This window comes from Eumetopias jubatus, unplaced genomic scaffold, assembly GCF_037043125.1.
Source record: "Eumetopias jubatus isolate StellerSeaLion01/CBP00866 unplaced genomic scaffold, mEumJub1_p1.0 scaffold_2, whole genome shotgun sequence".
NCBI lineage: Eukaryota > Metazoa > Chordata > Mammalia > Carnivora > Otariidae > Eumetopias > Eumetopias jubatus.
Genome location: NW_028274808.1, coordinates 39,774,252 through 39,800,408, shown reverse-complemented (window position 1 = coordinate 39,800,408; position 26,157 = coordinate 39,774,252). Strand labels below are relative to the sequence as shown.

Sequence of the window (26,157 nt, the reverse complement as noted above, 5' to 3'; positions counted from 1 at the left end):
GCTAAGTGAAATAAGTCAATCAGAGAAAGACAAGTATCATATGATCTCACTCATATGAGGAATTTGAGAAACAAGACAGAGGATCATAGGGAAGGGAGGGAAAAATGAAACAAGACAAAACCAGAGAGGGAGACAAACCATAAGACTCTTAATCCCAGGAAACAAACCGAGGGTTGCTGGAGTGGTGGGGGGTGGGAGGGATGGGGTGGCTGGGTGATGGACATTGGGGAGGGTATATGCTATGGTGAGCGCTGTGAATTGTGTAAGACTGATGAATCACAGACCTGTACCTCTGAAACAAATAATACATTATATGTTAATTAAAAAAAAAGAAATTGAGTGATGTTTATTTTTAAAATAAATAAAGGCGGGGGGGGGGTACAAAGAGGACCTTTCTGCAGAGAGCTGTGGCAGATGAGCTCTCTACCTCGCTCCCATCTGCACGCGTCTCCTTTGGAAACAGCCCTGTGTTCTGTCTCTGCTGAATCATTAACAATCACTGGATGCCCCCAGAGGCTTGGAGTGTTTGTAGCATCACATGAGATAATGAGAAAGCCCATTATAAACCTATAGGTCGGTGGTTTGTTTTTTTAACATTTGGAATAGGTAAGCAGGGAGAGAGCCCTGAAGACTGGCTATGCTTTGAGAATGGCTCACCTCATTGGTCTCCCCTCCTGATAACGCGTCTGCGGAGTGCCAGGCAGCTAATTGGGCAATGAACTCCCCATCTCGGCTTTAGCTAGGCTATAACTTGCTCTTAGGATTTTGCAGTTCTTTGGGTACTGAATTATGTCTGAGCACAAGCTAATGACTGAACCCTGACAGGCCAGATCCTGGTTGGCATCTGGGACTGGCATGATGAAGCATCGGAGAGAACTTAAGAGAAGCACAGTGGAGGAAATGGCTCCCACTGACGCTCTCATTTTAGAAATCAGTTAGTCTGAGGCCACACAATGAATCAGAGGAGGGGCTGGTATTAGAACTCCAGTCTTCTGGCCCTAACACAGTGCCCCTTCCCCCACACCATGCTGTTTATTTTAGCTCTACTGTCAATATTTCAAAACAAATTTGTTTAGCCTGATGATTTCGCTCCAATGCAAAGTCCAAAAGCAAAGAAAAACCCTCATACAAGATTTACATCATGAATAGGGTAATACGACCAACAACTCCACACAATAACCACCTACACCAAGTGAAGAGTGTCATAAGGGATACACAGCCTTGGCACAGAGGTGGGTTTTTTTCCCTCAGCTTTATTGAGATATAATTCACATACCATAAAATTTGTCCTTTTATACAATTCAGTTACTTAATACATTCAGAGTTCTACATCCATCACTATATAATTTCAAAACATTTTCATCACCCCAAAAAAGAAACTCTGTACTCACTAGCAAGAGTACTCCCCATTCTTCAGCCCTGACCCCCTGCCAGCCACTAATCTACTTTCTATTTGTATGCATTTGTCTGTTCCGGACATTTCATATAAATGGAAGCATATATACAATGTGGGGCCTTTTGTGACTGGCTTCTTTCAATTAGAATGTTTCCAAGGTTCATCTATGTTGGAATATATATCAGTACTTCATTCCTTTTCATGGCTGAGTAATATCTTATTGTATGGATATACCACATTTTCTTTATCCATTTATCTATTTACCGGTTGATGAACATTTGGGTTATTTCCATCTTTTGTCTATTATGAATGTCACTATGACTATTCATGTGCAAGATTTTTCGTAGACAGACAGGTTTTCAATTGTCTTGGGTAAATACTTGGAGCAGAATTGCTGGGTCATGGCAACTCTATTTTTAACTTTTTGGGCAACTGCCAGACTGTTTTCCAAAGCAGCTGCACCATATGACATTTCTACCAGAGCGTTCCAATTGCCCACATCCTCGACAACACTTGTTGTTGCCCACCCTCTTGATCACAGGCATCCTGGCTGGCTGCGGCAGAGTTTTTATAACAAAAAGTGACAGTTAAAATACTCTAGGGAAGCATATTCTCTGATCAACCATATGACCCAATCAGCCCCACAAGTGGTAAAATAGGACATAATACTAGTTATACTGCCCTATCCTACTGCTTGTAGTACCCTCCCTAACAGTTAAGGACGGTGGCTCTCAAAATGTAGTCCCAAGACCAGCAGCACCAGTTAGAAATGCAAAGTCCCAGACTCTGCACCAGACCTACTGAGTCAGAGACTCTGCAGTGGGACCCAGTTCCCTATGGTTCTGGTGATTCTGACACCTGCTCAAGTTCAAGGGAAGGCAACATCTGTTGCAGGGCATCTTTGCCCCCCAATGTCAGCTTTAACCACCTTATTAGTGGTGATTAATACACACCAAATCTACAAATGAGGATGACAGTGACCAAGAAAGAACTTTCTAAAGGATTCCAACATGCAACTCAAGTGGAAGGGTTTGACATTTTCCAGTAATGAGTGATATTGATATAAATTGTTCACAATAATTAATTCTGGACACAGAAAACCTAGCTGGAAGGTAAACAGGAATTTCATAAGCACCATCCAAGGCAGTAACATAGATATAATTTCCCTCATACTTGCTGTCCTAAATATTCCTTGTCCATTCAAAACTTCAAATAGCATGCTCTCATAGTTCTTTAGGTTTTTGGAAAGAGGATGGCATAAGAATTTCACATTCGTTAAAATAAACATTTAAACAATCATTTAAAATACTAAAGATGGCCTCAACAATGCCGTGTGAAACAGATTGCAAATACTCCTGTGGCCCTGGTCATGTTGATTACCACCTTAAAAAATGAGAAAAACAGTTCTTTGGAAAGCTACTGCATGTTTCTTTCATATCCTGCCATTTAGAAACCTTTTCTATATACATATCCTATGAGCTTACAGACTCAGTAATTAGGGCAAGAAAAGCGTCTTTGTCGCTACATTTTTGTTACTTCCTTCAGCTATGGCTAGATTCACTGATTCTCTCCTCTGCAGCCAGGAGTGATCAGCGTGAGAGCGTGAGGCCGGACTTCAGCCAAACCCAGTGTGCCCTCAGCAGCTTCCACCCCAGTCCCCGGGGGGGGGGAACACCACTCACGTGTGCATGTGGATGCAGAGGAAGGACCTCTCCGTCAGAGCAAGAATTGCTATAACTCTTCCATTTGTTCCCTAAAACCTGTCCTTCACTGAGAAGGACACTGGTTTCTATAGCATTTCTCTTGTCTGGGACATCACGGTATCTCTGAGTAAATTCAAAACCTTCTTGTAAGTGTCTAGAATATCCTGTGCCGTGGGTCGCTCTGCAGGAGTCTGGCTCTTACAGGCTTTATGAATATCAAACAAATGAAACCGGACCATATCGCTCCCTTCAACGTGCCCCAAAAGGAAACTAGAGATGTCTGGAATCTTCCAGATGTCAATCTTCTCATCATAGGAGGGCATGAGGTCATCGTCAAAAGGCATGTCTTCCCCATAGGGCCACAGCTGCTCTGGAGCCACAAAGTCCCCGTGCAGCTCCCGGTGGCCACACTTGACCAACGTCCTGGAGCTGCGGTTCACCAGGGGCAAGGCGTCCAGGTCGTTCACCACGAGGCTGAAGTTACTGGTCAGCAGATACTGCGACAGCGTCTTGGGCAGGTCGCTGGAGTCACACATGACCCGCGTGCCCAGGGGGCTGTGGTGCAAGTAGTGGATGATGCTGACATAGTCCACGGCCATCTGCAGCCTGCGCTGCCACGTGTTCACGTTCTGGTACTTGGAAAGGTTTAGCGTTGCTTCCAGATTGCTCAAGGAGCCCAAGGGGTGATACTCGGTCAGGACGGTGTTGTCATCCTCACAGTAGCCGAGCAGGGTGACTACGTGTTTACTCTGCAGACCTTTCAGCATCTGCAGCCCATGCAGGAAGTCGTCTTTCATCTCCAGACTCGTGAGCCGCGAGAGCGCCACTTTGCGCTCCTTCCACTCAGACAGAAAGACCTGAGACAAAGCCACAGAGAACATCAGCCCCGAAACCGTCCCCTGTGTCAGTGAGCCCCAAGCCCCCCAAGTGCCGGGGGTGGGATGGAGAATGCAGAAACGAGGGTGACACAGACCAGTCCCGGAGAGGCGCTCGGTCTGGTTCCAAAGGCTCACTGATGAGCAAACACAGGCACCCAGTGCAGAAGGCAGGGCAGGCCCGGGATGGAGGCAGGTGAGGGTGCCGACGGCCATCGGCAGAGGGTGCTGGAAGGCTCCTGGGAGCTGGTCTAGCGGATGACTAGGGCTGGCAGGGTGAATGTGGAGAATGGGAAGTACATCCCCAGGAGAGGGGCCTGCAGGATAAAGGCATGGACTGGCAAACTGACCAAAAGCTCCAAACACCTGCAGCACAAACGGATGGTGTGGGGGCAGTGGGAGGGGAGATGACTGGGAAAGTGGCGCGTTGAGCCCAGCCAGCCCATCATCATACATCACACTATTACCTCCTCATCTTTCAAGGTAGCACAGTAAACCACAAACAGGAATCATTTTAGGTCACCACAACAGTTTTACGTGGGGTGTGGTTCTGTAAGAGCAGAAGCCAAAGCACCCCGCAGACTCTAGACCCGCCCCTCCTGAGCACCTGAACGGGACTGCCTTGGACTCCCCATTTCTACTAGCTAGGAAAGGCTTGCAGGAAGGACTGTAATTAAGAACATCAGACCTTTTGCTTAAAGCTCCAAAGAGAAGGTGGAAGCCTGCAGAAGAGAAGACAGGATCAGAAGCGGGGGGCTGGCTGCCCAAGCTGCATCTGCCACCCGAGGGCTGTTTTTCTGCGCTTCTACTTACAGTGAGTAATCAAGTGCCTATAACATCAAATCTAAAATCTATCAAGGCAGTAATCTGAAATAGATAAAAAGCTCTAGGAATAAAAATCTGGCACTACTTATAAAAGCATAAACTGGAACTTATCCATCCATCAAAAAATGGGGGCTAGTTCAGGAATGGCAGGATCACTCAAAGAGTAGGATGTGGTCAGCAAAATGCATAACTGACAGTTTTCACAGATAACAGTAATGTCACAAATGAAAAAGGATACACAAAATTCCCTTTATGTTATTGTTCTAACTGCATTAAAACAAGACAAAATTACATGGAAATCAAAGGAAATAGGCTAATGTTTCTCTCCATATGTTTTCTTCATATGATAAGATTCTGGGTGATTATTTTTTTCCTTTATGCCTTTTGGTATTTTCCAACTTTTCCAGAATGAACGTATATGATTTCCACATTTAAAAACACTTTTTAAGGGGCGCCTGGGTGGCTCAGTCACTGGGCATCTGCCTTCGGCTCTGGTCACAATCCCAGGGTCCCAGGATCGAGCCCCACATCGGGCTCCCTGCTCGGCAGGAAGCCTGCTTCTCCCTCTCCCACTCCCCCTGCTTGTGTTCCCGCTCTCGCTGTGTGTGTGTCTCTCTGTCAAATAAATAAATAAAATCTTAAAAAAGTAAATAAATAAAAATACTTTTTAAAAGAACTCAAAAGTATATCAAATGGAGGTAAGTTAAAGACCTGTGAAGATTTCTGAGAGGGGAGGTTCATTAATAGAAAAACCCAGGTACCCACAGCTGATCTTTAATATTTAAAAGAGAAATCTTTCAAGACCTTTTCAAAAACCCAAAATTGAGAAATTTCACTAGGATCATAATTTTTTTTTAATTTTTAAAAATATTTTATTTGAGAGAAAGAGAAAGCGAGAGACAGAGCACGAGCAGAGGGGGCAGGGCACAGGGAGAGGGAGAAGCAGACTCCCCATGAGCAGGGAGCCCGACGTGTGACATGTGATGACCTGCGGCATGTGGCTCAATCCCAGGACCCTGGGATCATGACCTGAGCCAAAGGCAGATGGTTGACCCGCTGAGCCACCCAGGTGCCCCTGGATCATAACTTCTATTAAAAAGTCATTTTGCTTGTATGCCTAAAACTAATATAACACTCTGTGTTAATTATATTTGAAATTTTTTAAAAGCCATTTTGCTCTGGCTACTACATTCACTGAAAGTTTCATGAATATATACATTTATTTTTCTATGGAACACTTGTCCTCATAGACCTGAGTCAACACTGATTTTGACACTTTAACACAAAAATCGTATTTTTTGTTGAGACCCATCACTTCCTTAGACCCACCTCCTCATGGTGCCCACCAGCACTGGCAGGTGGTTTCGGTATCATAGGCCCATTTTTCACATAAAAATAGTGATCACTCTAGGGAAGCAGCTACAATTTATTGATACATACATTAATTCAACAATAAATGGTGGGAGAAACTCAACCACAGGCTTCATGACTTCCTCCTAAACTCCTGTTTATGTCGATTTTTTGTGCCTCAGATAAATGAAAGATTATTAGATACTATTTATTATTAAATAGTATCAGTGTTTGGGATCACTCTCAAATACCTGAAACCTTCAAAGTCAAATATTTGCAAGTCAGGGATTGCCTAAGAATCATTTCTCAGCAATCTCTAATTCAGTTGCTTTATAACACTTTCTGAAACTCTTACTTAGAACAGTTTTACCTTTTTTAAAAAATTATAAAATTAATCAAGAATACTCTTCTTGGCAAAAATTGAAATACGGGAGATTTCCTTCCCCTGCTTTTACCCCCCAACCCAAAGGAAAGCTGTTAAGTGGTGGGTAACCTCCCAGACATTTCTGTGTGCTCCCATACGTGTTCACGTATGCTTTACAAATAGCATTTGAGGTTGGGGTGACATAAAATGAGATTATAACATACATACCATACTGCAACTTGCTTTTGTCATTTAGCTGATACCTCAGGCTTTCCTGTCTGTGTAAATATATAGATCTAAGTCATTCTTTTTAAAGCTGTGCAACATTTCACAGTTTGGGTATACCACCTATGCCAGGGAGGTTTTGCAGATGATCATTTCTTTCTTTAAGACTAAAGTATAATATAATAAAGATTCATTAAATTTGTCATGGATGCAGTCAGATGCATCAGGTTCTTTCTCCCAAGCAGCTCTATAATGTGATCTATTTTTAAAGACCTGACGGACACTTAAATTATTTCCCATTTTTTTTTATTAACAACTATGCTACAATAAATAGCCTTATATTCCCAACTCTGCAGGCCTGCAAGCATTTCTACAAGCTGGATAAGGAGATGAGCGACTGAAGACTAACCACGACCCTCCCAAGTCTGTACTGCATGCACTCGTTCCACTCTTGCATGAGCGGATCTTAGGTTCTACAACCTGAATCACACTAGATGTTATCAGTCTTTCTACTCTGTACCAATCTGACGAGTGAAAAACATTTTACCATTCCAACTAATTTGTATGTCCCTGAGACTGAGCACTTTTCATCTTTGTTGGCATTTCTGTAGGTCTTCTGTGGAAAGTATGTTCATTGCCCTTTATCCAATTTTCTATGGGGTTGTTTTATGCTTATTAATTTCTAGGAGCTCTTTATGTATTATCCATGTGATCCTTTATTACAAATGTAAAGGATACATTTTAGAAAATAGTTTGTGGTCTTCTGTAGTAAAAAAAATTAACTGTTATGTAGTCAAGTCTTCATAAATTTAACAAGTATTTATGATAATAAAAAAAAACTGAAATTGGGGCACCTGGCTGGCTCAGTTGGTGGAGTGTGCAGCTCTTGATCTAGGGGTTGTGGGTTCAAGTCCCATCTTGGGTGTAAAGATTATTTAAATATAAAGTCTTCAAAAAAAAAAACAAAACAGAGGGGCACCTGGGTGGCTCAGTAGGTTAAACGTTTGCCTTTGGCTTGGGTCATGATCCCAGGGTCCTGGGATTGAGTCCCACATTGGGCTCTCTGCTCAGCTGGGAGTCTGTCTCTCCCTCTCCCTCCTCCTCATGGTCTCTCTCACACTCTCTTTCTCAAATAAATAAATAAAATCTTAAAAAAATACAACAAATAAATCCCTGCCACTATGAAATTTACATTCTAGTGCAGGAGGCAGACAATAAAGAAAATAAACAGGGTATGTATAAAGTATACATAAATGTGCTTTGAAGAAAAATTAAGCAGGGAAGGGTTTAAATATTAAATAGGGTTAGAGAAGCTCTCACTGGGGTGACATTTGAGCAAGACCCTGCAGGAGGTAGAGGAATGAGCCACGTGCTACCTGGGAGGAACTACATCCCAGGCAGAAAGAACAGCAAGGGCAAAGGCAAAGGCCCTGGGGCGGCAGCATGCCCACAGACTGCCACATCAGTAAGGCCAGGGTGGCTGGAGTGGAATGAGCAAAGGGGAATGGAGTAGGAATAAGGATGCTATTTGACTTAGAATTTAATAGCAGTATTCTGGCTGTTGTGCTGTGAACAGACTGAAGAGATGGGAGGGGGGCAAGTGCGGAAGCAGAGAGCCCACTTGGGAGGCTACCAAAATAATCCAGGTACAGGATGATGGTGGCTTGGATGGAAGGAGGGGAAATGGGTAGAAGTCTGAGGAGTGGTCAAATTCTAGATTTCTTCTAAGTGCAGAGACAACAGAACTTGCTTATGGATTCAACATGGATGTGAGAAAAAGAGAGAAGTCAGGATGCTTCTTCCCACGTTGGTGGCCTGAGCAACTGGGCCAAGCTGTCATTAACCGCAATGCGGAAGAGAAAAGGAAAAGCAGGCAGAGGGGATGGTCTGGGACTCAGTCAGTGTGAGAAGCCTTTCTGACATCCAAGTGGAGATGTGGGGTAGGCAGCTATATAGAAGAGTCTAGAGAGTTCAGAACAGAGGTCTTAGCTGCAGATAAAGGCAAGAGGCTGAAAACCTCCAGGGAGTGATCATACAAGAATGACCCAAGGTTAAGAGGGATGAGGAGGTGGACCTTGCAAAAGGAACTGAGAAGTGGGCACTGTTATTTCATACTTTAAATATACAATTCAGGGGCGCCTGGGTGGCTCAGTTGGTTGAGGGTCTGACTCTTGATTTTGACTCAGGTTTGCGAGATTGAGCCCCGTGTGGGTCAGTGAGGAGCCTGCTTAAGATTCTCTCTCTCTGCCCTGCCCCCCACCTCGCTTGCGGGCACACCTGCATGTGCTCTTTCTAAAAATAAATAAATAAACAATTCATGTAACATCTGTTTTCCAGACAGCCTGAAGCATTAAAAATAGATCACATGAGGGCGCCTGGGTGGCTCAGTCGTTAAGCGTCTGCCTTCAGCGCAGGTCATGATCCCAGGGTCCTGGGATCGAGCCCCGCATCGGGCTCCCTGCTCAGGGGGAAGCCTGCTTCTCCCTCTCGCACTCCCCCTGCTTGTGTTCCCTCTCTTGCTGTGTCTCTCTCTGTCAAATAAATAAATAAAATCCTTAAAAAAAAAAAAGTTAAAAAAAATAGATCGCATGAGATCCTTCTAAATGTTACATAAAACTAGAGGGCTACAGAGTAATGTAAGATAAACAATCAAATCCATTCTTCTGACAGGATCCAACCCAAATTTTATGGCTTTTTAATGTACTATATTTTAATTTTAGAGGGAAAAACATGCAGTTATAAAAACACTAAAGTTACCTGTGATCTCTTAAAGTCATCACCATAGGCCATGGACATGGAATGACACATGAGGCCACACAGGGCGTGACCTGAACCATGCTTGGGTTGTCCACAGCAATATGGCTGGACCTTCTGCCTTCTGGAAGAATTGGTTCTACTGGAATCTTTCTTCTTCCTCAATAGTACTGTTGTCCCAATCCTCTCAGAAAATGGGCAGCCCCTTGAGATGTGGGTATTTCTGTCTTTGAGATGGCCGACGGAGTATGTACCTGGTTTTTGTTTTTTGTTTTTTTGAGAGAGAGAGAGACTGTGCAAGTGAGGCAGATGGAGAGGGAGAGAGAGAATCTTAAGCAGGCTCCATCTCACAACCCTGAGATCATGACCTGAGCCGAAATCAAGAGTCAGACGCTTAACTGACTGAGCTGCCCAGGCGCCACTGTACCTGATCTTTTTTTTTGAATTTAATTTAATTTATTTATTTGAGAGAGAGAGAATGAGAGATAGAGAACACGAGAGGGAAGAGGGTCAGAGGGAGAAGCAGACTCCCCGCTGAGCAGGGAGCCCGATGCGGGACTCGATCCCAGGACTCCAGGATCATGACCTGAGCCGAAGGCAGTCGCTTAACCAACTGAGCCACCCAGGCACCCACTGTACCTGATCTTTTAATGTAATCTTGGATTTAAAAATCTAAAAGGGGGGGACCTGGGTGGGTCAGTCGGTTAAGCGCCTGCCTTGGCTTAGGTCATGATTCTCAGGCTCCCTCCTCCCCACTGAGGAGCCTGCTTCTCCCTCACCTCGCCCCCCCGCTTGTGCTCGCTCACTCTCTCTCTCTCTCTCAAATAAATAAAATCTTTTAAAAAATAAAATAAAAATCTAAAAGGGATTATATGTTAACAATACTGAAATTAAAATTAAAAACTTAGTAATACCTTAAAGTCTGGCATTATGATGCCCCCAGCTTTAGCTTTCTTTTTCAACATTCCCCTGGCGATTAAGGGGTCTTTTCCAGAGCTGGTTTGTTCCAGCTCTGTGAAAAATGTCAATGGTATTTTGATAGGGATGATTCAGGGTCTTTTCTGGTTCTAAAATTTTAGGACTTTGTTCCAGCTCTGTGAAAAATGTGAATGGTTTCTGATAGGGATTGCACTGAAAGTGTAGACTGCTCTGAGCACCAGAGACATTTTCACAATGTTTATCCTTCCAATCCAGGATGGAATGCTTTTCCATCTTTTTGTGTCTTCCTCAATTTCTTTCATAAGTGTTCTGTAGTTTCTAGAGTATAGATCCTTTACCTCTTTGGTTAGGTTTATTCCTAGGAATCTTATGGTTTTTGGAGCTACTGTAAATAGAATTGATTCCTTAATTTCTCTTTCTTCAGTTACATTGTTAGTATACAGAAATGCAACTGATTTATGTGCATTGATTTTGTATCCTGCTGTGTTGCTGAATTGTTGTATGAGTTCTAATAACTTGGGGGTGGAGTCTTTTGAGTTTTCCACATAAAGTATCATGTCATCTGCGAAGAGAGAGAGTTTGACTTCTTCTTTGCCAATTTGAATACCTTTTATTTCTTTTTGTTAGTTGATTGCTGAGGCTAGGACTTCTAGTACTGTGTTGAATAATAGTGGTGAGAGTGGGCATCCCTGACGTGTTTCTGACCTTAAGGGAAAAGCTCTCAGTTTTTCCCCATTGAGAATGGTATTCACTGTGGGCTTTTGATAGATGGCTTTTATGATATTGAGGTATATTCCCTCTATCCCTGTACTTTGAAGAGTTTTAATCAAGAAAGGATGCTGTATTTTGTCAAATGCTTTCTCTGGATCATATGGCTCTTGTCTTCTCTTTTATTAATGTGCTCTATCACACTGATTGATTTGCGAACGTTCAAGTTATATTACAAAGCCATAGCCACCAAGACAGTATGGTACTGGCACAAAAACAGACACATAGATCAATGGGACAGAATCGAGACCCCAGAAACAGACCCTCAACTCTATGGTCAACTAATCTTCGACAAAGCAGGAAAGAGCATCCAATGGAAAAAAGACAGTCTCTTCAATAAATGGTGCTGGGAAAACTGAACAGCCACATGCAGAAGAATGAAACTAGACCATTATCTAACACCATACACAAAGATAAACTCAAAATGGATGAAAGACCTCAATGTGAGACAGGAATCCATCAAAATTCTAGAGGTTCTCCTAGGCAGGAACCTCTGTGACATCGGCCACAGCAACTTCTTTCAAGACAAGTCTCTAAAGGCAAGGGAAACAAAAACAAAAATGAACTTTTGGGACTTCATCAAGATAAAAAGTTTTTGCAAAGCAAAGGAAACAGTCAAGCAAACTAAGAGGCAATCCACGGAATGGGAGAAGGTATTTGCAAATGACATTTTGGATAAAGGGCTGATATCCAAGCTCTATAAAGAACTTATCAAACTCAACACCCAAAAAACAAATAATCCAGTCAAGAAATGGGCAGAAGATGTGAACAGACATTTCTCCAAAGAAGATATACAAATGTCTAACAGACACATGAAAAAATGTTCAACATCACTAGCCATCAGGGAAATACAAATCAAAACCACAATGAGATACCAACTTACACCAGTTAGAAGAGCCAAAATTAACAAGACAGGAAGTAAGTGTTGGCGGGGTTGTGGAGAAAGGGGAACCCTCTTACACTCTTGGTGGGAATGCAAGCTGGTATAGCCACTCTGGAAAACAGTATGGAGTTTCCTCAAGACGTTAAAAATAGAGCTACCCTATGACCCAGCAACCGAACTACTAGGTATTTACCCCCAAAAATACAGATGTAGTAAAAAGAAGGGGCACATGCACCCCAATGTTCATAGCAGCAATGTCCACAATAGCCAAAATGTGGAAGAGGCTGAGATGCCCTTCAACATGAATGGATAAAGAAGATGTGGTTCATATATACAACGGAGTATCACTCAGCCAGCAGAAAGGATGAAAATGCACCATTTGCATCCACATGGATGGAACTGAAGGGGACTATGCTAAGTGAAATAAGTCAAGCACAGAAAGACAATTATCATATGGTTTCACTCATATGTGGAACATAAGCAATAGCACAGAGGATCACAGGGGAAGGGAGGGAAAACTGAATGGGAAGAAATCAGAGAAGGAGACAAACCATGAAAGACTCTGAACTCCGGGAAACAAACTGAGGGTTACAGAAGAGAGGGGTGGGGGGATGGGGTAACCGGGTGATGGGTATTAAGGAGGGCACGTGTTGGGATGAGCACTGGGTGTTATACGCAACTAATGAATCATTGAACACTACAACAAAAACTTAAGATGTACTATATGCTGGCTAACTGAACATAATTTAAAAAAAAGTAACTGATAGGGGCGCCTGGGTGGCTCAGTTGGTTAAGCGACTGCCTTCGGCTCAGGCCATGATCCCAGGGTCCTGGGATCAAGCCCTGCATCGGGCTCCCTGCTCAGCGGGAAGCCTGCTTCTCCCTTTCCCACTCCCCCTGCTTGTGTTCCCTCTCTCACTGTCTCTCTCTCTCTGTCAATTAAATAAAATCTTTAAAAAAAAGTAACTGATAAAATATTTCAACAATTTAAAAATGAATAAATAAATAAATAATAAAAAGATACACATGAAATAAAATTTACCAAAAAAAAAAAAAATCTGGGGCGCCTGGGTGGCTCAGTTGGTTAAGTGACTGCCTTCAGCTCAGGTCATGATCCCAGGGTCCTGGGATCAAGTCCCGCATCGGGTTCCCTGCTCAGCGGGAAGCCTGCTTCTCCCCTCTCCCACTCCCCCTGCTTGTATTCCCTCTCTTGCTGTGTCTCTCCCTCTCTGTCAATTAAATAAATAAATAAAATCTTTTAGAAAAAAAAATCTAAAAGAGATAAATCTCCCACTGTTATCCTCAGAGAATAAGATCAGAGATGGAGAGTACAAGAGGTAGAAGGGAACTTTTTACTTTGCACTTCACCTCCTTCTGCATATTTGAATTGAATATAGTGCTTTTATAAATAAAGAAAATAAGAAAAAGCAACGGGTCAATCTGCCTTTCAGGGGCAGAGCTGCACACTGCTCCAGGAAATCCCAAACACAAACCAAAAATATACAGTCTGGGGAAAGAAGCGGGTGGCTGCATGCTCCCCTGAGGAGCAAAATCACTTCTGGTTGAGAACCGCTGACTTGAGAACCTGACTGAGGGTACAGGAGAGAGTGGACAGCTTCAGGGAGAGACAGCATGAGAAGTCATGACACCTGAGCTGGAGGGCTTACAGGTCTGATGGCCGAGGATGAAGAAATTCCGTTTGAGCGGCTCCTGTTTCCATAACAGCTTATGCAACAAGACCAATAGCTAAGGCAAGGGGGAAGGAAAAGTCGCGGAGGGACCAGAGTAGGACCACTGGGCTGTGCTAAGGGCACAGCTGAGGTTTGTGGTCCCACATGACACCGCAGGGCTATGGGACTTCTCTCTACCTCCAGGGCAACTGCTCAAACACAGATGCATAGCGGGGGTCAACCGGGTTTGGGGCTCTCCAGCCAGGCACGATGGAGAGAGATGGAAAGGAGCCACTGCATCCGTTTGCACTCTCCATCAAGTAAATAAATAAATCTTTAAAAAAAAAAAAAAAAGCTACCTACCCAAAAATATATCCTTCAAGGTAAAGAGCAATTCTGAAAATGAAATCCAAAAATGATCTGAGCAGTAACACAGAAACAAGTGGGCGGCCAACCCATCAAGGTCATCTCTTTGAAGGAGAAAGAAATCACCTGGGTGTAAGCCCTCTTCTCTATCCACATCCCTCCCTGGTGTTTTCTTCACATCCTAATGCTTTCAACATCATCCCAGATGTGTATTCCCACCCACCGCCCCGGACCCAAATGCTAGACTTGTACATCCAACCATCTGTATCTCCACGTTCATGTTCATTCAAAGCCTTAACATGTTCACCTCACGCACACACAAAATCTGTTCTTCTGGTCTTCCCTGCTCAGGTAATGACAACCCTATTCTTCTTGTTGCCTGGACCAAGAACCTTGTGGTTACCCTCTCCCTCTCTTACACCCCACAATGGATCTATTGGGAAATCCTACTGGCTCTGCCTTTAAAACATGAGCAGAATCCATTGATTTCTCACTAGGTTCACAGCTAACACCCTTGTCAAGCTGTGACCATCTCTCCCCTGCAAGGCCTAGCTAATCTTCCACCCTTACCAACGTCTTGATCTCCTCTCCACACATAAAACACCTTCTCTCTCTACTCAAATTGCTCCAACGGCTCTCCTGGTGTACCAAGCCCTGCGTGCCCTGGCCACCACTTGGCCCTTCTCTGACCTTGTGTGCTACCTCCCTTCTCATCCTGCCGTCTGGTCACACTGGCTCATTCCTGGTCCCCGAACAACCAGGCATGTTCCATCTTGGGGCCTCTGCTGGTACCCATCTTTCTTACTGGAACATATTTTCCCCAAATATCCACAGGGCTCACGTTCAGATCACCCTGACCACCTAGAATAGCAAGCCGTGCCTCTTTCCTTGCCCTGCTGTCTTCCCAGCACATGTCATTAACATATTTTATTGCATATCTATTTCTTTCCTTTTTAGTTAAGATTTTATTTATTTATTTGAGAGAGAGAGAACAGAGGGAGAGTAGGAGGGAGAAGTAGACTCCTGCTGAGCAGGGAGCCCGATGCAGGACTCGATCCCAGGACCCTGAGATCATGACCTGAGCCGAAGGCAGATGCTTAACCGACTGAGCCCCCCAGGCGCCCCTTGCATATCTATTTCTTATTCATTGTCTCATCCCCCAACTAGAAAGCTTCAACAGTCTTTGTTTAATTCACTGCCACAGCTCTAGCCCCTAAAATGAATGAATAAATCTTTAAAAAAAAGTTACCTTGTCCTATGGTTTTACTTTGCATAAAAATTCCTTTCCCTTCTCCCTGACTTCTTCATTTCCAGGGTGCCTGGGTGGCTCAGTCAGTTAAGCGTCTGCCTTCTGGTCAGGTCACGATCCCAGGGTCCTGGGATCGAGTCCTGCATCGGGCTCCTTGCTCAGCAGGGAGCCTGCTTCTCCCTCTCCTCCCCACTCATGATGTCTCTCGCTATCTCTTGTCTCTCTCTTCCAGGTAAATAAATAAAATCTTAAAAAAAAAAAAACATAAATAAGATGTCTTCTTTCCACATTCATGGTACCCTAGTCTCCCAAAACAAAAGCCAGCCGTTCATCAAGCTGCAGGCCCGTGGATGCATTTTCTGCTCCTTCCCTCTTGCCAATCACTGAATACGTCTGCACAAAGGGACTTTGTGCAACAGTCCTTAACTGGCCCCTAGAGGACACTGCTGCATCGGTGGGCCTCAGCTACCACAGAACCGACACTGCACAAAGTGCAGCCAGCAGACACCGGCTGCCTAGAAGACAAGGGCTCGTGAAGCTTCTATCAGAATTCACCCCTTCGGTTTCTCTTTTTAAAATAAAAAGCTTTTAAAAAAGTCAATATAATACCATGATAGGGTTTGAAAAATAAGAATGAAAAAAACTGCCCATTATCTTTCACCATAGCACAATTTCTATTGTTTCTATATTTTTCTACATAAATTGCATTAATTTTGCAGTTGAAAATCGTGTATTGTACAATTTTGCGTTTTGCTTTTTTCACTCATCCTCGTAAAATTTTTTTCATGTTGCTACACAGGGCTCCTAAACACACTTAATGGCTACAGAAGAATATTCTATCAAGTGGCCGGACCATAATTAACCATTCCCTTACAGTAATTATTACTGGCTTTCTATTGCTGTAAATAACAAAGTACTCCTTGATGCACTTAGCTTTTTACCTTCCATTGGATTAGGATAAAGTCCCAGATGTGAGATCACTGGGCTCAAGGGTAGAAATATTTTGAGGAGCCGTAACCCATAATGCCAAGTTGCCACCTTGAAAGGCCACCCCATTAACACTCAGATGTTACCCGGCACTCACTCTCTTCACGGCTCCTTCCCCGACACGCTTCAGCGGCCTCACTTCGGTCCTCAGCTCCTCGCAGGACAGCCACGGTGAACAGTTTTTCATCTGTCCCATTCTGAAGTGTCCGCGGGGACAGTGAGTGGAGGCCGGCGCAGAGGGGGTAGGGGCGATGAAAACCCAGGCCAGGAAGAGGTAGAGGAGCGCGTTCAGGAGGGCCATGGGCAGCAGCAGCCCCAGGGCAGGGGGCAGCACTCTGCGGGGGGCGCCTCGGCTGCCGTCCTGGGCTTTCCTGCCCATGCCGCTGTGCTCAGCAGGTTCCTGCCACGTAACAGCAAACACGAAGTAACCACAGCCAGCTTTCACATCCGTGAAGGGGTTTGGGTGACAAGGGGTTAAAAGAAGGTACAGCCTCTCGGGCCTCTCTTGCCCAAGGATCCTGCATGCATTGGGGTCCTTATGAGGATTAAAGAAGGTATTGCTTACCAGGTTCATTCTAAATGCTCGGGTGTCGGCGTTCCCACAATCGGTGTCTTTTTATTCTCAGCCAGTCTGGGCTCATCCACTCTGGATTTGATCAGAAGGAAGGGGTATGTGTGTGTCTGACTTTGTGTCTCTCCCACAGCAGTTCATCAAAATGACAAATGAAAAATGAAAGCAAGCTGCATCTGTAGTCCCGTGGGGCCAGGACAGATGGGACAAAGGAGAGCAGTGGAGATAGGGTGGGGGGTGGGGGGTCGGGGGTGGGGGCGAGAACATGGACGGCCTCCTGAACCCAGCTAAGGAGTTCGGATATTCCTTGGAAGTACGTTTTTAAGAAGCAAGGCTACTCTTCAGCAGGTGTGAAAGATGTATTGGGGTGGAAGAGACGGGGTGAGGGCTCCGGCAGTAGGGTGGGGTAAGAGCTGAGAAGCACAGGAGCTGGAGAAATGGTGGTGAGAACGAAGAGAGGATGATCCGCAGGTGATCCTCGCAGCCAGGCACCACCGAGAAGGCTGACACAGTTCAGCTCCAGCACTGCAGGGCATGAGGCTCATGGGGGAGGTGGGCATTACTGCCTAGCTGTGGGGTGGCCGAGGGGCCTGGAGGGGAGAGAGGGCTGGAAGGACCCCGGACGTCAGGTGCTTGGCACTCAGGGTGCCTGAGGCAGGAGCTATGTGTGAACCAGAATGGACAAGGGAGATGGGCATACCAGTGTGTTCACTTAGTGTCAGTACTGGGACGGGTTGGGGACACTAGTGACAGAACTGACCCTGTGCTTCCTGTGTCTGAAACGACTGTCACATGAAGGGTTACCTTCCAGGAGCGTCTTCGTTCTCCCAGCTCAGGTCTCCACCCAGACACCTGGGTCACTCACGTGTCCTGGCTGGCCCCGGGCACTGGTTTGAAGATACTCTGCCACAAAGTACCAAAAAGGAGGTTTGCTGAATGAAAATTGCAACTGTGCACATAGACAAATGGCAATAGTTGCAATGGCCTTGCCTAGGGGCCCTGGCAGAGTCTGGGCGTGCCGGCAACCTGGAGCCCCAGGATGGAGCAGAAGCTGCCTGAAGTCCTCCGACTGCCTGGCTGCCATTGTGGAGCCCGGCCCGCTGGTCCGAGCTCAGAGTCCTGCATCCCCCCTCCGCGCTCCCCAGCCTCCCAGCCCCGCTCCCCCAACCTCCATCACTGAATGCCTGCCACTCATTCACTCAACATGCATGAAGTTGTTTCCACATGCTCAACCCTGCTCCAGGTCCTGGGGATCTGTGAGGAAATAAACAGATATGGCTCCTGTCCTCTTGGACCTTAGGGAGAAACCAGTGGAGGAGAGAGACAACAAGTAAACAAAAAAGCTCCTGCTTGTATATTGTGCTGAGCTTTCAAGGACAGAGACTAACAGAGAGGAGATGCCCTGGATGAAGCCAGCCCAGACCTCTCTGAGGATTCACGCTGAGACCAGAGGCCCGAGAGGAGACAGCCACGAAGAGAATCAGAAGACAGCTCTTTCATGCCTTCTCCTGGACACAGTAAACCCACCTGCCATTCATAGCGCTGGGACAACAGAGCGCGATCAAGCCAGCTGCAAAGCTCATAGAAAACAGCGTTTCTCCTAAGTTCACACTGCGGCTATAAAGTATCAGCAACTCCCTTCTCTGAAAGATGACCGCTTTCTTACTCACTGAGAAACTCTGCTCTCTGAAGCCCCAGGCTATCAGAAATTTTGCCACTCTAAGTCCTACCAGAATTAGGGAAGCATCCTGCTCCTGCCGGGGGTGGGGGGTGGGGGGGGGGCTGTCCCTCTGACACAGGGAAGCCACCTCCACTTCCAACTGGGTGCAGAGCTGCAGAGAAGCAGGCTCCAGAGACAACACACATCTACGTGAACTGCATGGTCTCCCGGGAACCAGACCCTGGGGTCCACTTGGCAGTCCAGATCAGATCTTGACCTCTTTCCAGGCCGCCCTGCTTCACTTTGAGCCCATCAAAACATCACTTTCTTTAAATTTTGCCTAAACTCCACCTATCCTGCAAATTCTGTACTCTTTTCCTCTGAGAGGCCACGTCCCACCGCTGTGTGGTCTCACTCACTGCAATGGGTCAATAAACCTGATAGGTTCGTTCCAGTGGCCTAGGCCCCCTTCTCTCCAAACTCATGTCCCATCCTTCCCAAACCTGTCAGCTGATGACCTCGTTTCCTGTTTTCCTGAAAAAAACAGAAGCAATCACAGAGCCACAAGCCCCCAACACCTCACGGCAGGTTCCTGCCCCCCTCCCTTCTCTGCTGCAATGACAAGCTGACCTGAGCTCCCAGCCCTGTGCCCACGCAAACAAGACCCCTCCCTGCCTCCCACCTGCTCAGGATGCTGCCTCCGCCCTGCTCCCCAATCACTACCAGTGCACCCTAACTTCTCCCGCCATGGAAACACCCTTGTCACCCCACTGTCCCCTCCAGTTACTGCCCTATTTCTCTCTTCCCTTTTTGGTCAACTCCTTTAAAGACCATCTATGCTCACTATCTTCATCCTCTTTCTCTAGAACCCGCTGCTACTCCACCCACACTGACCAAATCGCCGTGACCTCGCTATTGCTGAACACAGCAGTCAGTTCAGTCCGCCCGGTGGCATCTGGCATGGCTGATCACTCCCTCCTTCTTGAAACGCCTTTGTTAGGAAGATGCACTCTGGCGGCTCCTCTTGCCTTTGACTCTAAGCTGCTGGAGTGTCCGAGGCTTGGACAGACCTCCGCACTCACACCCTGGACGATCTCGTCCAGGCTCGGGCTCGCTGTCCCCACCGGCTGACAGCTCCCGGCATAAAGCCCCAGTCCCAGCTTCCCCAGAATGCCACGCTTGCTAACTTGACGTCTCTACTTGGATGTCCAATGGACAATTCAAAAATAATATTTCTTCTCAACAGTAAGGGGCACCTGGGTGGCTCAGTTGTTAAGCATCTGCCTTCGGCTCAGGTTATAGTCCCAGGGTCCTGGGATCGAGCCCCGCATCGGGCTCCCTGCTCAGCGGGAAGCCTGCTTCTCCCTCTCCCACTCCCCCTGCTTGTGTTCCCTCTCTTGCTGTCTCTCTCTCTCTGTCAAATAAATAAATATCTTTAAGAAAAAATAATATTTCTTCTCAACAGTAAAACGACAAATAATTCAATCTGGAAATGGGCAAAGGACTTGAACAGACATTTATCCAGAGAAGATATGCAGATAGCCAAAAGGCACATGAAGGGATGCTCCACTTCATTAGTCATCAGGAAAATGCAAATCAAAACCACAACGAGAGCCCACCTCATACCCACTAGGATAGCTGTCATCAAAGAGTCAGGAAAGAATGAGTGGTGACAAAGATGTAAGGAAATAGGAATGCGTATACATTGCTGGTAGAAAACAGTCTGCAAGTTCCTTGAAAAGTTAAACATAAGTTACCCATGCAAATCCATTGCTCGGTACATGCCTAAGGGAACTGAAAACGTACATTCACATGAACCTACACGAATGTTCACAGCAGCATTATCCGTAACAGCCAAATAGTGGAAATAACCCAAAGTCCATCAACTGATACATGGACAAATAAAATCTAATACAGCCATACATGGAATATTAATCACCCATAAAAAGAAATAAAGCACTAGTACATGCCATAACGTGGATGAAACTCGAAAACTTGATGCTAAGTGAAATAAGGCAGACACAAGAGGTCACATATCGTAGGATTCCGTTTGTATGAAACGTCCAGAACATGCACACCCAGAGAGACAGAAAGTGGGTTAGTGATTGCCAGGGGCTGAGTGAAAGGAGGAATGGAGAGTGGCTGCTAATGGGCGCAGGATTTCTTTTTGGATGAAAATGTTCTGGAACTGTTCGTGGTGATGATTGCACAACATTGTGAATATACTAAAAATCACTGCACTGTACACTTTAAAAAGCAAACTTAATGGTATGTGAATTATATCTCAACTTAAACAGATAACAAAAATGCTTCCCAAACGCAACGTCTGCAAACCCTGGCTCTACTGAATCACTCCAGCCTCACCCAAGTCTCCCCCTTTCTTGACGCAGTGGCGTCTGCTCACCTGCCCCTCCGTCTTTCCAGCTACGCCCGTCGGGGTCATGATGGTGTTCGCTCACCTTTCCCACAGACTCCAGGCCCGTGTCTTTCTCTTTGGCCCATTCCCGCCTGTCTTCGGGGACTTCGACTAAAACTATGGTGACTTTTCCCACTCGGCCCTCACAGTCTCGTGGGCTTCCTCCAGCGGTACCTGATTCTTAGAAGGTGCCCTGGAGGAAATGGATAAAACCACTGCCTCTCCTACAACATTCAAAATGGCCAAGTATGTCTCAACTTAGACCTTAGGTCAAGAAACAGCACTTTTTTCTGTAAAGGGCCAGACAGTAAATATTCAGGTTTAGGAGCCAAAAGTTGAAATCCAGTGACGAGTGCATCACGGGACTTGTGGGGCACCAAGCGGCAGTGTAAAGCGATGACAGGCCACAAGCTCTCTGTCACTGTCATTCAACTCTGTCACCAGGGTGTGAAAGCAGCCCCCCACATTACAGAAACCATGAATAAAACTTTACTTATGGACAATGAAATCTGAATTTCATATAGTTTTCATGTGTCACAAAAGATTACTCCTCTTTTGATCTTCCCCCCAGCGTTTATTTATTTCTTTAAAGATTTTACTTATTTATTTGACAGAGAGACACAGTGAGAGAGGGAACACAAGCAGAAGGAGTGGGAGAGGGAGAAGCGGGCTTCCCGCCGAGCAGGGAGCCTGATGCGGGGCTCGATCCCAGGACCCTGGGACCACGACCTGAGCCGAAGGCAGACGCTCCACGACTGAGCCACCCAGGCGCCCCCCCACCACCCGCCACCCCCAGCATTTAAAAAGGTAAAAAGCATTCTTAGCTCACAGGTCATACAAACACAAGTCACGGGCAGAAGCTGGCCGACCCCCGCGCTGGGTGACGCCATCCCTCTGGGCCTGTTGCAGACCATCCTTCCGTCCTGCGCATTCCCTCCACGTGATCTCCCTCATGCACGTGGCGATGGCATCGGTTTCTAAGTCTCCACTGTGGCCCGGATCTTCCTCCCACACTTCACTCAGCTGGCTCACCGAGGCCAGGGATGTCCATAACTGAGCTCTGTCCTGCCACCAGCATACCCCTCCTCCAGCGTTCCCTCACTGTGACAGGCATACAACCTGCCCACTTGCTCAAGTCACAAAACAGGTGACTTGGTTCCGCCCTCCCCCAACCTCTAAACCCACCAATCACCACGTACAGTCAATTCTATCACCCAAACCTCTCTGAAATCTCACTTCTCCCTTTCTCGCTACCACCCTCTGGTCTGAACCTCCAGAATCTCTTACCTGGGCTTCGGCAACAGTTTCCTGCATGGACTCCCACTTCTTTCTCTTTTCCAGTCCATTCTCCACACAGCAAATAGAATTTTTCTTTCCTGAAATGTTTCAAGCATGGAAAAAAACTAAAAAGTAAGATCATGAACACCCCTCCAGCTTTGTCAAGTAACAGCGCATCATAGCTTTTTGAAGATCTTCTTTAAAGAAATAAAATATTACCTATATAGTTGAAGCCCCTGGGGACCCCTCCCAGTCCTATTCTGCTCCCTCCCAAGAAGTAACCACCGCCCACAAGCTGATGTACATCAGCAGTTCTCAAACTGCGGTCCCAGGACCTGCAGCAGCAGCATCTCCTAGGAACTTGTGAGAAATGTGAGTTCCTAAGTCCTCACTCCAGATCTGAATCAGAAACTCTCAGGTGAGGCCCAGAAATCTGTTTTAACAAGTCTTCCAGGGGATTCGGATGCATGCTAAAGCCCAAGAACCACTGGTATACAGAATTTCCACACAAACTTTTTATTTTCACCACCAGTATGTGTCTATAAATAACAGCACATAATACATGGATGTTTACAAGCTGTATACAAGTAGTACTGTATACATCCTTTGCAACTTGCTTTTTTAAAATCCCAACATGAGGTTTATGAGGTTTATCCATGCAGATACATCCAACTGGGTTTGCCATCTTCACATGTTTAGCTTTACCACCACCAGCAAAGTGAGTTTTGTACACACCTCCTTCTGCACATGTGGGAAGTGTCTTGCTGGCATACACAGGGTGATCTTTCTAAAGCACAAATCTGATCACTCCTTGCTTAAAACCAACTAACCGTCCTCCTCTGTCCTCAGGACAAAGTCCAAACTCCTATAAGGCCCCCTGAGCTCCAGCCTCTGTCCACCTCTCCAGACAACTCCCTGCACCCCACCCTCTAGGCCCGGAGCTTCCCTCCGTTCTCGAAGTTGCTCCTCTGACATGCCCAGGCTCTGGCATGTGCGTCCCTTCTTCCTCAACTGTGAGTTCCCAGGGGATTGCCTGCCTGCTTCGAGCACCCCTGTATCCTCAGCAGCTGGCGTACAGCAGGGGCTCAGTAAGAATGCACTGACTGCCTGATCACTCAGGACTCCTCTCTGCTGCTTTCGCACTTCCACTGAATCTGCTCTTTCTCTCTTCACGTACCTGTCCCCTGATACTCTCATCCAGCACCGCCTCCGATCTGAGTTCACCATCTTTTTACTTCTCAAATCCCCTTGCTGTGACCTTCCACAATCCTATCTCGCCACAGGTAGTAGAGTCAGTTTTCTATAGGGCCTGAAGCCTATAAATTTTTTTTTCTTTTGGAGGGATAGCACTTTCTTCATTTCCACACAAAGGCTGCCAACATCAGGTAGGAAATTCTGTAGAACTCTAGAAATTCATTATTTTCTAATCCACATTAGATCATTACTCAGTTACCCAGTTTTGTTTTGTTTTTTTTTGAAGATTTTATTTATTTGACAGAGGGAGAGAGAGCACAAGCAGGGGGAGCAAGAGAGGGAGAAGTAGGCTCCCCGCTGAGCAGGGAGCCCAACACAGGGGTGTGGGAGTAGATCCCAGGATCCCGGGATCACGACCTGAGCCGAAAGCAGACCCTTAACCGACGGGTGCCACCCAGGTGCCCCACACTACTCCAAAGGGTAGTCCTTAGACCCATAACCGACGGAGCCACCCAGGCACACCATTTAATGCCTTTCTTGGGGATCCAGAAGTTATATTCCTCAATAATCTTTCAATTATCCCTAAGCCCTCAGATCTACTTTTGAATCCTCAGAAAAAAAAAACCTCACCCAAAAAGTCAACTAACTTCGACAGTGTCAACCTCACACCAATTCTGTGAGGCATATATAATTGTTATTATTCCCAATTAACACATAAGAGAATGAGGTGAAGTGACTCAGCCAAGGTCACTAAACTGTACATGGAGAAGCCAAGTTTTCTGGCCGTAAACTCACCTTCTTTCTCTAAAGCCCGCAACCCCTCAGGTGTTGGACCGAATTGAACATAGCATGGTCACTGCATGGGGTGGGAGAGAGATCTGAGACTGCCGTTTCTTAAAGAAATCTTTAGCCCACCCCAACACCTTGATGGGCCTTTTTCTTTTAAAGGCGTATTTCTGGAGTAGGCTGCCCAGGGCTCCGGATAGGCTGTATGGCTGAAGGAACTCTGCTGTCCAGAAATAAGAAAATGACACTGACAGTTGCTGGTTTGCAAGGAATAAAGATTGTGGGGCCAGTTGGGTAGGAGAAATTCAGGCACTATTTAGACACAAAGGACTTCTGACATTGATAGTTAAAAGTTGGTAATGGAAAAAACTGGAAACCACTGCTCTACGCTCACAGCTCATTTAGAAGAAAGAAAAGCAATAGCACAAAATTAGTTTTTACCGATTTACAGAATATTCAATTCAACCAGAGAAGAAACGAACTGGTGCCACCCAATATAATTTGGAATAGAATCCCATCTTGCCAACAGAACACAAGGCACATTAAAATAATTATTTTAAATATTTCGGAGGCTTACTTAGCCTTAAGGTGCTACAGTCGAGGTAAAAAGGCCGGAGAAGACAAGACTACTAAGCACACGGCTAGGCCAGCCTTTAAAAAGAGCGGCTCAGGATCACCCCGAGCACCGAGCCCCGCGCCTGGAGGCGGCTGGCAGCCGTGACCCGGCCCGGCACGAAGGATCTCGAGCAGGACAGACGCCGGCAGGAGGGAGCCGAAGCCCGAGCCGGGCCGGGTCGTCCGTCACTTCAAGCTGCAGCTGGGCCGGGGCGGGGGGCGGGGGGGACGCTCGCTGCCGGGGCCGGGGCGGCCGCCCGACAAGGGCAGGCCCCACAGGAAACCCAGTCGCCCTCCCGCCCCGCGGCCCCCTGCTCTCGCGGGTCCGGCTGGGACGCTGCGCTCCCGCCCGCCGCTTCCCCGCGCTCCTCCGCCCGCCAGCCGCCCCCCACCTCCTCCCCCCCGCGCCTACCTGCGGCCCCGGGTCGGGCACGCGGCCTCCTGCGCCTGCGCGGCCGGAAACCAGCCCCCGCAGGGCGAACACTAGGCCGCCCCCTGGCGTCCGCCTCCCGCCGCGCTTCTGGAGGCCGGCGCGGGCGGGATTCCAGCCCAGGTGCGCCCACCGCTCTCCTATTCTGGCTTCTCTCCGAGCCGGTGAGGACAACGAGGTGTTGACCTATTATTGTTTTAGTTCGGACGCCAGCCTGGTGCTGGCTACGGTGGGGAGGAGCTAGAAGATCTAGACCTTTCAAAAATCTCCCGATCGTTGCAAAGCGGTGGTCTCCAAAGGGTAGTCCTCAGACGAGATGCGGATGCTTCACATCTCCAGGGAAATTGTTAGAAGGGCAAATTCTCGGCTCCATCCCAGACCTGGAGGCAGGTGGGGTCCAGCAACTTGTGCTTTAACCAGGCCTCCGGGTGATGCTGAAGCTGCTGAAGCGCCCCAAGGCCCTTGGTTTTTATTCATGATTTTGCATATGTATCCTGTTCTAGCAGAACTTGACTGTACAAGGGCTTTAGGTGGGTTTCGGGTGGAAGAAAACATCATTACCAGAACAGGTAGCATAAGGAGAAGACATTTTGAATTTGAAATGGAATGGTAGTCCAAGCTAATATCCAGTAGGACCTTACATCTCTGGGGAGGGGTGCAATAATAAAGATTCCCCCCATTTGTAGGAATTTCCTGCCTCAGAGGATCCTGTGATGCTTTAGAAGGGATGATCTCTCCAAGACAGAGAACATACAGAGAAAAGAAGAGAGCCAAATCTGAGCTCAAGGAAACTTAGATTTCAGGATTAGAAGAAGTGTAAAGAACAAACAAGCTATGAAAGCCAGTAAGGAGA

The 26,157-nt window shown here is 46.5% G+C and overlaps 1 protein-coding gene across 2 annotated transcripts; it reads right to left on the bottom strand.

Annotated features, from left to right (window-relative positions):
- Positions 1-1,233: 1,233 nt before the first annotated feature.
- POMK (protein O-mannose kinase) lies at positions 1,234-25,314 on the bottom strand. Of its 2 annotated transcripts, none has more exons than XM_028124126.2 (6): positions 25,287-25,314; positions 22,289-22,377; positions 17,730-17,828; positions 16,920-17,000; positions 16,452-16,754; positions 1,234-3,956 (listed from the first exon to the last, which is right to left on the bottom strand). In XM_028124126.2, the coding sequence occupies exons 4-6, from the start codon at positions 16,926-16,928 to the stop codon at positions 3,186-3,188; spliced, it is 1,083 nt and encodes a 360-aa protein (XP_027979927.1). In that variant the 5' UTR covers positions 16,929-17,000; positions 17,730-17,828; positions 22,289-22,377; positions 25,287-25,314; the 3' UTR covers positions 1,234-3,185. The 2 variants fall into 2 exon arrangements, with proteins under 2 accessions (XP_027979927.1, XP_027979926.1); XM_028124125.2 differs by lacking the exon at positions 25,287-25,314 and adding an exon at positions 23,457-24,998.
- Between the last annotated feature and the right edge of the window lie 843 nt (positions 25,315-26,157).